The sequence below is a fragment of the Eschrichtius robustus genome, chromosome 2, assembly GCF_028021215.1.
Source record: "Eschrichtius robustus isolate mEscRob2 chromosome 2, mEscRob2.pri, whole genome shotgun sequence".
Lineage (NCBI taxonomy): Eukaryota > Metazoa > Chordata > Mammalia > Artiodactyla > Eschrichtiidae > Eschrichtius > Eschrichtius robustus.
Window position 1 is genome coordinate 127,065,450 of NC_090825.1, and position 15,120 is coordinate 127,080,569.

At 56.1% G+C, this 15,120-nt stretch overlaps 1 protein-coding gene across 5 annotated transcripts in view; it reads left to right on the plus strand.

The window, feature by feature from the left end:
• The window catches only part of SYNPO (synaptopodin), a 52,895-nt gene that overhangs the window by 34,083 nt on the left and 3,692 nt on the right, over positions 1-15,120 (plus strand). For 2 of the 5 annotated variants that reach the window (XM_068536217.1, XM_068536221.1), the window contains one exon: positions 9,328-11,684. In XM_068536217.1, coding sequence (XP_068392318.1) covers positions 9,328-11,684 — 2,357 coding nt within the window. Of the gene's footprint in view, positions 1-2,480; positions 2,540-3,541; positions 3,698-8,059; positions 8,084-9,327; positions 11,685-15,120 lie in introns of those variants that run through there. The other 3 variants (XM_068536219.1, XM_068536218.1, XM_068536222.1) reach the window with 3 other exon arrangements.

The window sequence follows — 15,120 nt, forward strand, 5'->3', positions numbered from 1 at the left end:
GGATGCTTTGTTGAGCAGGACGTGGGAAGGGAACAGGCTGCGCCTCTGGTTGGATTTGGTAAAGGAGGGCTGTCTGGGGGAGGGCAAGCAGGCTGAATAGATATGGGAGTAAGAGGCAGGAGTGGAGAGGGTAGACCACTGGCTGGCCAAACTACCTTCGCAAATCATAAAACCTTTCTGAGCCTCAGTTTCCTCATCTGTAAAATGGGTATGACAGTACTTCCAGTTCACAGCTTGCAAAGATAAAACAAAACATAATGAAATAATGATAATAATGCCTGGAACATAAGAAGTGCTCAGTAAACAGCAACCTGAGTAGTAAAAGTGAAGGGCGCCCAGCCTCTGGCAAGTTTGCCCTCTGTGGTCACCTGCCACAACTGAAAGATTCCCAGCACCTTTCCCAGCACCTTCTTCAGCAGATATGAGTGACCCTGAGAACAAAAGAGGGTTGGCAGGCCTGGGGGAGTGGTGAGGGGCTGCGGGAGGCTCGTCTATTCCAGGGCCTGGCAGTGAGGACGCCTCGGGGAGAAGTAGCAGCGTCCCCATCCCCGCCCCTGCCCAGGACTGTCTCTGCTCTACAGGGTGGGGAGGCGAGCTGGGACTGCAGCGTGCTGGGGCCGTCATTATCATTCCTCCAGCATTTTTTCTCCCCGTTATTTATTTTTCTGTGAGGAAGGAATGTGGGGAATTTACCACAGGGCGCTGGCCTTGCTTTGGGCAGTGCAGCGGCCTCTTCTATGAGAGGGAAGCAGCAGAGACAGATGGCTGGGGAGGTGGAGGCGGAGGAGGGTCCTGGCTGAATCTGTGGCCCCGGCGGTGGGGCGGTTATGTAACCCACCCGGAGGCCCAGGGCCGATACCACGGTGCTTCTGAGCTCTAGGCATGTGCCTTCCCATGTACATAGCTCCCTTGGAAAACTACCTGGACCACCCCAGTCACCCTTAGCCTCTGGGCAAGCCCAATGGTGGACGTGTTCCTCTGTCAGAGGTGCCTTCCTCTCCAGCTGTCTTGACTGGAGGTGTGAGTGGAGGAGGGTAGAGGAGGGGGTGGGGATCACCTTGAGCCTTCCAGCCTCCACTGCACTGTCCCATTGCTTGAAATGCTTCCACATCTCCATCTTTCAAGACCTAGGGCATATGCTGCCTCCTCCAGGAAGACTTCCCAGATTTCTTCATCTTCATTCATCCCTCTCTTAAGCTCTATATTCTCCTGGAACTCAATGGAATATTCTGCCTCTTGGATCTAACACTGCCATTTGAGGTTTCATCTCCCTCTTCACCCAAAGGCTTGTTGCTACCTCCTTCCTTCCTCTCTCCCCTTCCTCGAGGAACCACCCTCTAGATCTCTGACCTAGAATCTCCATGACTCTGGGATCTAGACAAATCGAGAATTCGTCTCCTGGGGTGAATGGTGGAGTAAAATGTGAAGGTAGATTTGGACTGTGGGAGTGCTCATCCTTCAGTCATTTGTTTAGTCAACACTTAGTGAACCCTCCTGGGTGACGGCCTCTGCTGAGTCTGGGGAATTTAGAGAGAATGGGACCAGCTCCGGCTCCAGGCTGCCACAGGGCCAAGAGCAAGGGCTGTATCTTTGTCAAGGGACTTGGGCTGGGTGCTGGGGACCCTGAGATAGACTAGGCTCAGCCCTGTTCCTGGCAGAGGCATAGTTTAGGGGAAATTCTCTCTCTCCCGCCCTGGCTCACCACCTTTTCGTCTCCTGGATTAAGTGTTTTCTCTGGAAGGGTAGGGTGTGGTAGTCCTTTCTGTACTCTCAAGGCTCCCAGGGCTGGGATGATGGAGGCTGATGCAGCAGGAGAGGGCTTGGGGGTCGGGGGGGAGGCCTGGCTTACCAGGGCTGGACTGGGGGAGGTGGGAGCCTGCGTCTGAGCTTGGCTCCCTGTGAACCAGCCCTTTCCAGTTTGTTGTGCACCTGGAACTGAGCCTGCCTCTCTCTGGGTCACCATTTCCAAGTCCCTGAAAATCTAACTGTAGATTAGTGTTTAGGCTAGTAGAGCAGGCAGGAAGAAGGTGGTGGCTCCTGGCCTTTGGGAGAGGAGGACCGCATAGCAGGGCCCTCGTCAGCCAGCAGTGAGCAGTGCCTGTGGCCTACAGGGATATCTGCTAGCCAACACCCATGCCGACCTGACCTGGGAGCCCTCGACTTAGCCCACCCATCCTGCCCTGCATGATCCCGAACCCCTGTCAGGGAGATACCAGAAGTTGGGCCAGTCCCAGCCTCCTTTCCCTTGGGCCTTGGTTCCTGAGCTTTCTCAACCTGTTGTTTCCTCCAAGCCCTGCTCCTGCTCCGAGGCCCCTGGGCCAGGTCGAGTAGGGGAGGAGCACTGATCGAGGAGTCTGGATGGATTGATGAAAGCTTCCTGGAGGAAGTGGCATTTGGGCTGGGCCTGGGACAGTAGGTGGGGAAAGTGAGTGTGCTTTGTGGGCAGAGCTCTTCAGAAGGAGGGGCCCAGGCTTGGGATCAGTCAGATTCCCGGCGCCAGCTCTGCTCTGCCTGTCCCTTGCTGGCTGTAAGACCTGGGGTGAGTTGGCTAATTCTCTGGGTCTCGTTTTCCTCATCAATAAAACAGAGGTAAGGGGGCCTCCTGTATGAGTTGCTGTGAGGATTCAATGAGAAGATATATGCTAAACCCTTAGCTTGGCAGCATCTGGAGCGCCTCACGTGTTGGCTGTTGTCATCCTCATTGACTTCATCCTTTCTGCAAGCCCCCGGGGAAGGTGTAGGGGACAAGGCGGAAGCAGTTGAGGCCCCTGTCCCCCGGCTCTTGCACTCTCTGGGGGAAAATAAGACCCAGACCCTGACTGCTGCAAAGCAAGATGTTGGGAGGAGGCAGCATGGCCCATGTGATGGGTCCTGGGCTGGGTGCTGGGCCACCCTGGGTTCGAATCCCAACTCCGCCTCTGGCTAGCTGTACCACCTAAGTCACTTCACCTCTCTGAGCCCGTTTCTCCCCTAACATGGAGATAAGGGGACTGCTGACCTCCCGGCTGCTGTTAATGGAGCCAGGGCCTGGCATGGGGCATGTGGTAAGCACGCCCTGGACGAAAACTCTGACTAAAACAAATAATATGCCAAGTGATGAGGTTATTAAGCGGGGCAGATAAAACACTGATGATCTGGGGATTGAGCATGTAGAAAGGATAGGAGACAGAGACGGGTTCCGGGTGGAAGGGTCTGCGCAAACCCACAGCGGAGGCTGGAACTCGCAGGGCAGGTGTGGCACCACGAGCCACTGGACTCCCTCTGACCGTTGCTGAGTGTGCAGGGAGCAGGTGAGCGAGCTCTCGGGCAGACCCTGACGTCAGGGACCCTGAATGCCAGGATGAGGACTTAATGCTTGATCCCCCATGTCCTGGAGAGGAGGAGAGCGGCCCGACACGAGTGGAGGCAGGCGGGAGGAAGATGGATCTGGCAGCGTGGGGTGGGTAGATTGGCGGGGGAGAGACTGGGGGCGGAGAGACCATTTAAAAGGCTGTTGCGAAATCGGTTTTCCTGATAAAGAGCTAGGCTGAGTCATCTGTGGAGGAGAGAAGTCATATCCAGCTCCTCCGCGTTGCCGTCAACGTGGGATTTTCCTCTTTGTCAGCTAGTCGATTGGCTGCCTTTCGCGGAGGCTTTGAGAAGCAAGGCCGGCTCGGCATCCAGAGGGAAGCTGGGCTGCAGGGAGGACCCAGCCGGAGTGAGTAAAGCGAGCACCCAGAGGTGCCTTTGTGGTTTGGGGTGCGTGACTTAGGGCATACAGCAAACTTCTCTGGTCTCAGTTCCCCCTGGGCATTGAGGGAGAGGCATGCCATGACTTCTGCCGGCCGGTTGGTGGCCAGGCTGGAGCTAGGTCTGGGGCTCTTCCCTTCCATTCCTATGCATCTCCCGTGTCTGGCAGTCCTTCCCACCTTAGTATGAATTATTCTCTGCAAGGAGGCCTGGCAAGTCTGCTGGGACTCAGTCAGTTTGCACTCACCAGGACTTTGGCATGGATGGAGAACTCCCCAGGGAAAGGAGGCTGTGTCATTTCCTCCTTTCAGCAGGGAGGATGCGGGGCAGGGGCTGGCAAGGTAGTCAGGCCATTACTCAGGTCCAGTTCATCTTCCTGCCCCCGGCTGAGGCCGAGGTTGTGCAGCAGCCAGCCATTGGTTCCTTCCTGACCCCACCAGGGGGGCAGTTAACCCAGCCTGTTTACCTGTCCCGTTGCCAAGACTCCCAGGCAGCCACAATGGGCCGTCTCCAGCCAGTCTCTCTTCCTACCTCTGGCTCCCTGTCCCACCCCACCCTACCCGGGCCCTGGGCACTCCCATTGACGGCAGCCGTGTGAAGAAGAATTTCCTTGAATTCTCTCCCTGTCCTGACCTTCTGCTCTGGCCTCCGTTCCCCTGCCCTGCCTTCCTCCTCTGGATCCTCTGTCCAAAAGGCCTGATGGCTGGCAGAAGAGGCAGCTGCCTACAGAAGTAATGGGGTGGGAGAAAGGGCTTATCCCTGCCTGAGCACAACTTGAACTCAGGTCTCCTGACTCCCCACACCGTGCTCTTTCTACTCCACTAGTGTTTTTTTGGCTGTGTTGGGTCTTCGTTTCTGTGCGAGGGCTTTCACCAGTTGCGGCAAGCGGGGGCCACTCTTCATCGCGGTGCGCAGGCCTCTCACTATCGCGGCCTCTCTTGTTGTGGAGCACAGGCTCCAGACGCACAGGCTCAGTAGTTGTGGCTCACGGGCCTAGTTGCTCCGCGCATGTGGGATCTTCCCAGACCAGGGCTCGAACCCGTGTCCCCTTCATTGGCAGGCAGATTCTTAACCACTGCGCCACCAGGGAGGCCCTACTCCACTAGTTTTTTATGCCCTAGCAGTCATTTCTACCTTAGTCACAATGAGTTTACCAGCTCTTCTCCTGAGAGGAAGAAGGGCGACAAAGCATGAGTTGCTCTGGGCAGCTGAATATGAAGAGGAGAGGGCACTGCTGTGGGCACTGGTCACGAGATGTGGAAACAGAGGGGTCTGCAGACCAGCATCCAGGAGCACCAGAGTCTCTGCTGGTGCCCCTCCCACCAGAGTCAGTGTCCAGAAGGCAGGGTGGTTAAGAAATGAGATTCAGCAACCAGATTTTGAGTTTTGAATCCCAGCTCTGCTACTTAAAAGTCATATGACCCTGGGCAGGTCTTTCTGAGCTCTGGTTTCATCTGCAAACTGGGAAGAATGCTAGTACTTATCTCTTGGGGTCATTGGGAGGATCGAACAAGATGATGGGTCTAAAGTGCATGGCACAGCACTTTACACTGGGCAGTAGTGAGGGCTCACTAATTATAGCACCCACTGCGATCTTCATTCTAATGGCTGTACTCAGGGCTTCTTGTCCCCCTTCCCCACTTAGGGATTCAACCCTGTTGGACCCAGGTCTCCTGACCCTGGGCAGCTCTTCCTTGAGTCTGCCCTCACCCCTCCATCTCCAGAAGGCCAGTCTTCAGAGCTCCTCATCCACTGTCCAGGGTGGGGCTTTCAAGGGCCAACCCTGAAGAGGCTGAGGGAAGAGGGGTTGTTAGGACTTGTACAGGTGCAGGCTGCAGCCAAGCAGATTGGGGGCTCAGCAAGGGGTCTGTCCCCTGTGGGCCTTGGCCACCTCTTGCCTCTCTGACACCAGGGACCACGATCTTGGACCCACCTGGCTGGGGCATCACTAGAGGTGGCAGTTCCCTCGTCTGGGGAATTTTGAATGGAGCTGCCACCCCCGGTGCCCTGCAGTGGGGGACTCTGGGATGCCCGTAGTTGGCCCAGCCCCCTTCTCCCAGCTTTGTTTGCGCAGGGTGGCAAAAGTCGTCTGGATTGCTGGCTGGGTCTGGTCCAAGCCTCCTGCCAAATTCCTTTTCCGTGGAGTCATTGCAGGCTGGGATGGGGGGCACGGGAGCTCCCTCGGAGGCAGGGCTCTCTCACCCGCTGGCCTTTTCTGCTGGGTTCCTCTTGTCCCAGAACAACAGCGTGGGGAAGGTTCACAGCCTGGCTGGGGGTCAGCAGACCAGGTCTTGGCCCATGGCCTCCTCTGCAACCCCTTCCCTCCCAGGCCAGCTTATCCCTGAGGGCCCTTCACTCTCTGACACTGGAGCATTTTCTAGCCCCATGGCCCTTAGAACCAGCCTTGGGATAGGACTGAAGCAGAGGTGAAGAGAAAAAAGAGAAAAGTGCAGGGATTTGGGAGGTCTGAATTACACAAACACTGAAGCCCTTTCTAGGAGCCTGGCACTGTGGGAACCCACTAGCCGGGTACACAGTAAGAGCCCAATCAATGTGAGCTACGATGGCTGCAGTGGTGTCATAAGAGCCACTGGTGGGACTAGGGATGTTTATCCTGACCATGCCCCGTGGGGATGTGACTTGTGACTGAGTCTCTGCAGGGCTCTCAGGTTGGAAAGAGAAAGCTCTTTATCTGTGTGGCAGTGAGGGGCAGAGTCATGTCAAGAGGTGGGAGTTAATATAAGGAGTGACTTTATAGCTAAAGAAAGAATGTTAATTAGCAGAAGGCACATCTTCAGGGTAGTGAGCTCCCTGTCAGTTGAGGGTATAAACAGAGGCTTATACACTCAGGGACATGGTTTTAGGGATGCAGGAATTGTGTGGGGAATTGGACCCGGTGACAGCCATCTCTGAGTTTCTGAGGTTCTGTGATTTGGGGCAATGATCCCTGCCTCCCAATAACTCTAGAATCCCCTGCTGTGTGACCTTAAGATAGTCACCCCTCTCAGGACCATGATCTGTAGGGTGAACCTCCTTTGCTAGAAGAAGCTCTGACCCCTTCCAGGGGGTCACCGTCTACTCCATCCCAGGGTAGCATGAGCCCTCAGTCCTCTCTACTTGGGCTGAATGACAGTAACCCCCCTGGCATCCACGCTCTCACTGTAGCCTCCAAACCCTAATGTCAGTGCTTTTATTACCTTCTTCTCAGCTAAGGAAACTGGCTCCGAGAGGTGCAGTAACTTGCCAAGGTCACACAGCTAGCAAATAGCAGAGCCTGGATTTGGGCCGGGAGGCTTGGTTTCTAAGCAGACCTGAGGAGATGGACATCGCGTGAGCTGAGCAACCCCTCCTGTGTTGCTGGCTTGTCCCCTACCTAAGTTCCCCACAGGGGAGCAGCCTGGCCCAACCCCCAAAGCCGTCATCATGGGGTGATCCAGGCAGGAGAGGAGCCCTACCAGGAGGAAGCAGGAGTCAGGGGCGCATGGGGCAGGCTGTGTGCTGTCACTGTTCTGGACCTGTGGGCACAGGTGTGTGTGGTGGGGAGCCAGGTCGTGATGGGAGGAGGGAAGACGGAGGTTGGAGCCAGAGAGCCTGTGGCTGCTGGGCCTGGTCCCAGTGAAGCAGCTGTCGGCAGCCACTCTGTCCTGTGTCACAGGGCCTCCCCGCTGACCCTAGTGTGAGCTCTACCCTGCACCACTCTCCGAACCTTGGTTTCTTCATCTATAAAATGGGGGTGGTAGTGAAATAGCTCCTCTATAAGGGCCCTCCCAGCTCTGAGAGTCCATGAATTCTGAGCCTCGCTGGCAAGATGCCTAGAAAAACTGTCCCTGGAGACCCACTCAGCATGTCATGGCCAGTGCTAATGAGGGCAAGATAGGAGGAAGGGCAGGGTCAGATTCCTCAAGAACTAATTAGCTTCCCTCGGTGGGGGTGGGGTGACAAAGGGAGGAATTTTCCCAGCCACCGACTGAGCTGCTAGCCCTGCCACAGGCTGTCCCATCCATCTGTCCATAGGTTCATTTGTTCATGCGTCCATTTCTTCATTCCTTATTCAATAAGCACAAATTAAACACTGACTCTGTGCCAGCCGGGCACTGGTGATATAAAAAGAAATGGTTGCCTGTAGTGAACTTACATATTAATAGGGCCTGACCCCCAGCCTGATCCCTGACCTCAGGCCCCAGACTCCGGTCCTAGCCTGCAGCCCCAGACTGAACCCCGACTCCCACCGACTCTGTCCCCTATATGTCCCAAAGGGACCTTTGGGACAAGCAGGCAGCTTGAGCATGCACTGTGGACCCAGCGAGAACTGGTTCTGACTCCAGCCTTGCCACCCTTTGCTGTGTGATCTTGGGTGAGTTACTTACAAGTCTCTAGACCTCATTTTCCACTTCTGTAAAATAGGGGCAAGTAATGCTTGTATCCTAGTGTTCTTGTGAGGATAAAATGAGGTAATGCAATGTTCTAGTAGAGTCACTGAAATTAGCCCAATTTATTACTTTTATAATATTAAAGTATGAGAATTTTTCAATGACTGTTTAAATGAAAATGGTAAGAAATTCTGCAAGGACTTGGAAGAAACTATTAACAGTTGTTACCTGATTTGTGGTGTGGAGCACTCAGAGGTAGAGAGACATTTTTTACTGTATACTTTTTTATGTTTTTAAATTTTTGAAAAAATTTTAGTCCACGTAAATGTATTACCTATTCTAAAAAGAGGAAGTGTTAGTGTTAAGAAATGACTACACTATGAGTTTGAAAGTGTAAAGGGCCCTAAGATATGCACTTAGGCATGTGAATGTCCTGCAGGTTCATTCATGCACTCAGTAATGCTTACCGAGTGCCCACTTTTTGCCAGGCACTGTTCTAGGGGCTAGGGTTAGAGGGATGAACAAGTCAAGCAAGTTCATTTCCCCCTTAGAGCTTGCGTTCTAGGTGAGGGAGATAGATAATAGACAAGGAAACGTGTAAGGAAGATAATACTGAATTGTGTTGAATGCTATGAAGAGAAGAAAACAAAACAAAGAGATGGGTGGGGGGGGGGGTATGCTGATTATAGAGGAAGGCCCCTCCAGAGAGGTGACATTCACGTGAGTCCTGAGCGATAAGGAACCAACATGGAATGCCACCTGGGAAAAGATCATTCCAAGCAGCGAGAACAGCAAGTGCAAAGGCCCTGGGGCAGGAACAAACTTGGCATTTTCAAGGAACAGAAAGCCAGCCAGGAAGACGCCAGTGAGAGAGAAAGGTGGCACAAGATGAGTCCGAGATGTAGTGGGGCCTTGACTGCTAGGGCGAGGTGTTCTTGCTGAGTTTGGTAAAGTGCCACGTCAACAACCTTCAGGCGGAATCCAAACAAGGGGGCAGTTAACACTAAAAGGGTAATCAGGGAAGGTTTTACATGGGTATTTGAGTTGGGCCATGATGGTTGGGTCAGGGATCTTTATGAGGAGATTCTAGGACACGGTGAGTAAAGATCAAATTCCGGAGGAAAAGGCCATCTGTAGTGGGGGCACGGGTGACCATCTGTCTGTCTGTCTGTGTACCCCTGTGGCTCTGCAATCCCATTTGCTGACTCGGCCTCTGTCCCTCCTGCAGCGCTGGGCCGGAGCACTAGCCTCACCGAGAAGGATCTAAAAGAGGCCAAGGCGAGGAGCCAGCAGATCGCAGCCCAGCTGACCACCCCTCCCAGCTCCAACTCCCGCGGCGTCCAGCTCTTCAACAGGCGCCGGCAGAGGGTGAACGAGTTCACCTTGGAGAGCCGCGGCCAGAGGGGACAGAAGCCCAGCCAGGAGTCCCTCAGGGTGCCCCCCGCCAGCCCCACAGGCCATGCCCCAGGGCTCAGCCTGAGTCCCACCTCACTCCCTGAACCAGGCCCTCCGAGAAACCCCGCCTGCCAGAGCGCTGACACAGGGGTCCCTGGTCACAGCATGGAGGGCTCCTCAGAGGAAGCCAGCTTGCTGCGGCACCTGGAGAAAGTGGCCAGTGAGGAAGAGGAGGTACCACTGGTGGTTTATTTAAAGGAGAACGCGGCCCTGCTGACGGCCAATGGGCTCCACCTGTCCCAGAACCGAGAAGCCCAGCAGAGCCCCCCAACTCCACCTCCGGCGGAGGTCCACAGCCCAGCCACAGATGCCAGCCAAAACCTTCCCTCGCCCGGCGCCACGGTCATCACTCCACCTTCCAACAGCAACCACAACCCGCCAGCCACAGATGTCGATCAGAACCCACCCGCAACTGTCACCCCGCAGAGCCTGCCACTGTCCAGCGTCCAACAGAATTCTTCAGAGGCACAGCTCCCGCCGAAGGGTGCAGCGCCAGATTTCAAACCCAGCACCCCGTGTGCTGGTGGGCAACCCCAGGAGCCAGCTGCGGAGGTGAGATCCAGCACCCTACTAATTGATAAGGTATCAGCTCCACCAACCACCACCAGCACCTTCTCCAGAGAAGTTACTCCCATCTCCAGCTCCAGGCCCCCAGCCCCAGATTTCATGTCCAGCTCCCTGCTCATTGATGTCCAGCTTGGTGCCCCAGTGGTGTCCACGGAACAAGAGATGTCCGGGCGGGCAGCTGCCACCACGCCCATCAAACTGTACAGCGAGGTCCACCTCACGCTGGCCAAGCCCCCATCTGTGGTCAACAGGACGGCCAGGCCCTTTGGGATTCAGGCGCCAGGCGGCACCAGCCAGATGGAACGAAGCCCCATGGTAGACAGACGACATCTTGGAGAGAAGGGTCCCGCTCCCCGGCCCCCCAGCGTGGCAGACAGGAGCCCTCGGCCACAGAGACACGTCATGTCCCATAGCCCCATGCTGGAGAGGAGGCCCATGGCACAGCGAAGCCCCGCCTTGGAGAGACGCCCCTTGGGGAACTTCACCCCACCCCCAACCTATGCCGAGACCTTGTCCACGGCCCCCCTGGCTTCCCGGGTTAGGTCTCCCCCCTCTTACTCTGCCCTGTACCCCAGCTCCAACCCCAAGCCTTCTCATCTAAAGGGCCAGGCAGTTCCTGCCAGCAAGACGGGCATTTTGGAGGAGTCGATAGCCCGCAGGGGCAGCCGGAAATCCATGTTCACCTTCGTGGAGAAGCCCAAGGTGACCCCGAATCCAGACCTGCTGGATCTGGTACAGACAGCAGACGAGAAGCGGAGGCAGAGGGACCAGGGGGAGATGGGCGTGGAGGAGGAGCCCTTCGCGCTGGGGGCCGAGGCCTCCAACTTCCAGCAGGAGCCCGCCCCCCGGGACAGGGCCAGCCCCGCAGGTGCCGAGGAGATTGTCCCCGAGTGGGCCTCATGCCTCAAGTCACCGCGCATCCAGGCCAAGCCCAAGCCCAAACCCAACCAGAACCTCTCCGAGGCCTCTGGGAAGGGGGCTGAGCTCTACGCCCGCCGCCAGTCCCGCATGGAGAAGTACGTCATCGAGTCTTCGGGCCACGCGGAACGGGCCCGCTGCCCTTCACCCACTATGTCCCTGCCTTCGTGCTGGAAGTACCCCACCAACGCGCCTGGCGGCTTCCGAGTGGCGTCCCGAAGCCCGGCTCGGACCCCACCTGCCTCCCTCTATCATGGCTACCTGCCTGAGAACGGGGTCCTGCGCCCAGAGCCCTCCAGGCAGCCACCCTGCCAGCTGCGGCCCTCGCTCTTTGTCCTCTCACCCATCAAGGAACCTGCCAAGTCCTCGCCCACGGCCGCCCCGCCTGCCAAGCCGAGCTCCCTGGACCTGGCGCCCAGCCTGCCCAAGGCGGCCCTCCCACCGTCGCCTGCCCTGCCTCGGCCCTCCCGTTCCTCCCCAGGCCTCTACACCTCCCCTGGCCAGGATGGCCTCCGGCCCACTGCCGTGAGCCCTACCTACAGCAGTGATGTCTCGCCCGTGTCTCCCTCCAGGGCGTGGTCTCCCCGAGCCAAGCAAGCCCCCAGGCCCTCCTTCTCCACCCGGAATGCCGGGATCGAGGCTCAGGTGTGGAAGCCTTCCTTCTGCTTCAAGTAATGGACCCCACAGGGATCCCGCTGCCTGTCAGAGCCCGCTCTCTGAGGGCTGGATGGAGAGCAGGAAGTGGCACAGGGCTGAGTCAGGAGTATGGGGACTCAGGTCTCAAGGGCTGACGCTGCCACCGGCTAGCTTTGTGACGTCGGGCAAGTCACCTCCCCTCTCTGAGCTGCAGCCGCCCCTTCCCTACCACAGAGTGGTTCGACTCCATGTCTGAGGGGTCTGAAGTCTGCCACTGCGGGGGGAGGAGGGTCACGGAGAGAGAACTCCCTTGGCAGGCCCTAATGAAGCTGGGGGGCTCCACCTGGCCTTGGTGAGCTGTAGTGATGCCAGCGTCTTGCTGAGGGGCTTCTACAGCAAACAGAGCCTGCCCTTGCCTGTGGGACCAGCCAGCCAAGGGTCTGCCTCCTCAGCCACCCCGGTGGGGCCGTCCTCACTGGGGCCCCAGCTCTGGCATCTTTCTGCCTCTTGCTGGATTCTCACCTCCACAGGTCTGTCTCTTCCACCCACCTCTGCCTTCTGGACACTGTTTCCTCTCCGCTGCTTCAGAGACCTTTGCCTCGGCCTCCACATTTTCTCTTCTCCTGGGTTCTGCTGGATGAGGACTCAGCCCACCACTGCTGTCTGACACTCTTCTTCCTGGCCCTCTGCTCAGCTGCCTTCATGCCCTCTCCATACATCCAGCTCCGCTTTCGAGACAGCTAACGCAGTTCATCCCAGACCTCAGTCCTGGTTCTACCTAGCTTGCCCTCACTGTTCTGGGATGTGGGAGGTCCCAGGGGACCCCTGAGAGACAGAGAGCCCTGTAGGAGGCTGTGCAGAGGTTGGTGTGCAGCTAGGAGAGAGGCCCCTAGCAGGGTATCCATCAGCTGTTTTGCCTTCAACCTCAGCCAAGATCTGCACGACTGAAAGCAGCCATCTACGTGCAGTGGAAGGGGCCGCAAGGAGAGACGCATCTCAGCTTCCCGTTTGCTGTGCGACTTTGGCCAAGTCACTTTCCCTTTTTGTGCCTCAGTTTTCTCATTTATACAATGAGGGCCCTCCTAGCTGGACAATCTGTGAGGAATGAGAGGAAAGGCTGGTGCTTTGGAAGAAAGGCCCTGTAAGTGATAAGACAGTCCCCTGGGAAGAGAGGGGAAGGAAATGGGACAGTTGCCATAGGACAGATGGGGAGTAGATGTAAGGGTGTCCTCGGGAGGGTGTGGCTGGAATGAGCTGCAGCAGGAGGCCAGGAGATCAGAAGTTTAGGCTGGGACTGCTCAGGCTCAGGATCGCCTGGAGACAGTGGGAACACGGCAAGGGCTGGGGCAGGAGCACAGCAGCTCAAGGAAGGGACAAAGGAGACCTTAAGGTTTTGAAAAAAAGGCTGGGACTTAGGAGATCTGGATTCTCAAAGATGGACTCCATGTGTAGCTTTGGGTCTCAGTTTCCCCATCATACTGTGAGGGTTTTGAGTCAGGTAGTCTGAGATCCTCACCACCTCTGACATCTCTGATGTGCTGCAGCCCCCCAAAACCACACTTTGTGGGGGTTAGAGAATATAGACGCAAGAGACAGAATTCAGATGGAAGCTTCCCAAGACCGGGGGTGAGCACCACCCACTTTCTCTTTCCCAGCCCTATTTCTGGGCTCCCCAGAGGGGCGAGGGGTGGTGGAGGCGGTGCCCATGCTGGGCTGAGCCTGCAGTTTTCGTGAGCTCTCGCTCATCTCCATGGCAACAGGGGGTGCCTTCCCAGTGAGTTCATTCTGCCCAGAACGTGGGGGCATGCATGGGAGAGTCGCGAGGGAGCTCGGCTCCTTCACGCCACACCCCTCCCAGGACAGAGTGAAGCCCATGTTCCGGACCCCTGCTCCCTTCCACCCCTGAGGGCCAGCAATGGAAGAGCCCACCCTCCATCCTGCAGCTCCTGTGATCAGGCTGGCTGAGCTCTTCCCTCAACTTTGTTTTCTCTCCTGTTCTCAATACACTCTGCCTCAAATCTGTCTTGCTTCTTTCTTTCTTCCACGCTCACTGGCTGGTGGTCAGGGCCCTCTCCCTCCTCCCCACTTCTGGCCTGGGAAGTGGGGTGGGAGTGCTTAGTTACGGCGTGTGAGCCTGTGGTGTGTGTGCACGTGCTGCCTGCATCTGCTGAGTGTCTGGATCTGCCATGGATACAGATGTGTGCTGGCTTGAAAGTGAGGGCTGCCCTCTCTCTTCCCTGGGTCAGCACTGAGGGAACCAGAATCCTGTGGAAATCATGTTCTGTTTTCTCCTTCCTTAAGAGTTTGGCCAAAAAGTCTGTAGAGCATGCGGGAAAACCCATGCCCCTTATGGTCCAGGTTTGTTCGAATTCTTTAAAAGTAGTATTTAAGTGCCTTTAGCCAGAGCATATATACTTTCTGGTTCCCTCAGCAGCTGCCCTGCATCGCCCCCATTATCTAAATCTGGCCACTTTCCACAGTCATCACTGCCGGGCTCGTGCGTAAAATGAGTTTCTGCCCTCGTGGAGAGGAGCAAACTGCCATCAAGAGCCAGAAACATGGGTGCTAGGCCCAGATCTGCATCTAACTCCTTGTGTGACCTTAGACAACCCGTGGGCCTCAGTCTCCCCTTCCATGCAACCAGAGGATTACAGAAGCTGTCTGGGAGCTAGCTCTCTTTGATATCTGATAGTTCCTGTCTGACTCTGCTCTACTCATGCCTTCACCCCACACATGTGTCCTGCTTTGGGTCTGCTGCTGGGTTAAGTGGGTGCCCCTTTCTGAATTTTCACCCATGTGCATTTCCAAGGAGTTCTGGTGTATATGGTACATTGAGAACTTTTTCAGAAAGTGAATAATTCTGATTCCCTGCAGCCTTTTTATATTATTCACTGCTCCCCTGCCCCCCAACACACACACACACACACACACAGAGTCAGTACCCAGACATGGCAGTCTCAATGAGGTCAGGCCCTGGCCCACCTCCAAAGGATGAGGAGCTGCTCACCACTGCCCGCAGTATTCCAACCCAGGCATTCTGAGAAGTAAATCCTGTTACTCCTTCCACTTGCTGGCCCTAGCCTTCCCCTTGTGGCCACTAAAGGCAGACCATCCTTGGAGATTTCAGACAGTTATCATAGCTCCTCTTGCCCCAGCCTGCTTTGCTCCTGGCTGAAAGCCCTGGTTCCTCTGCCTCAGTGCTTGTTGATGGACTTGGATCATGAACTCTTGGCCCTGCTCCCCCCAGCCAGGCTCACTGAAAGATTCCTGAGATGGCTCACAGACAGCAGCTCCCAGTGTCTCTGGCTCACATAGACACAACTCTGACCCTGGGAGTAAAAGAGGCGGAGCCCATGCTGAGCTTTAACTTTCCTACTTGATGATTGGGGCCTTGGATGTCCCCGGGAGGTTCCTAACATTCCCAATCCCATGAAAAATCTGTTCA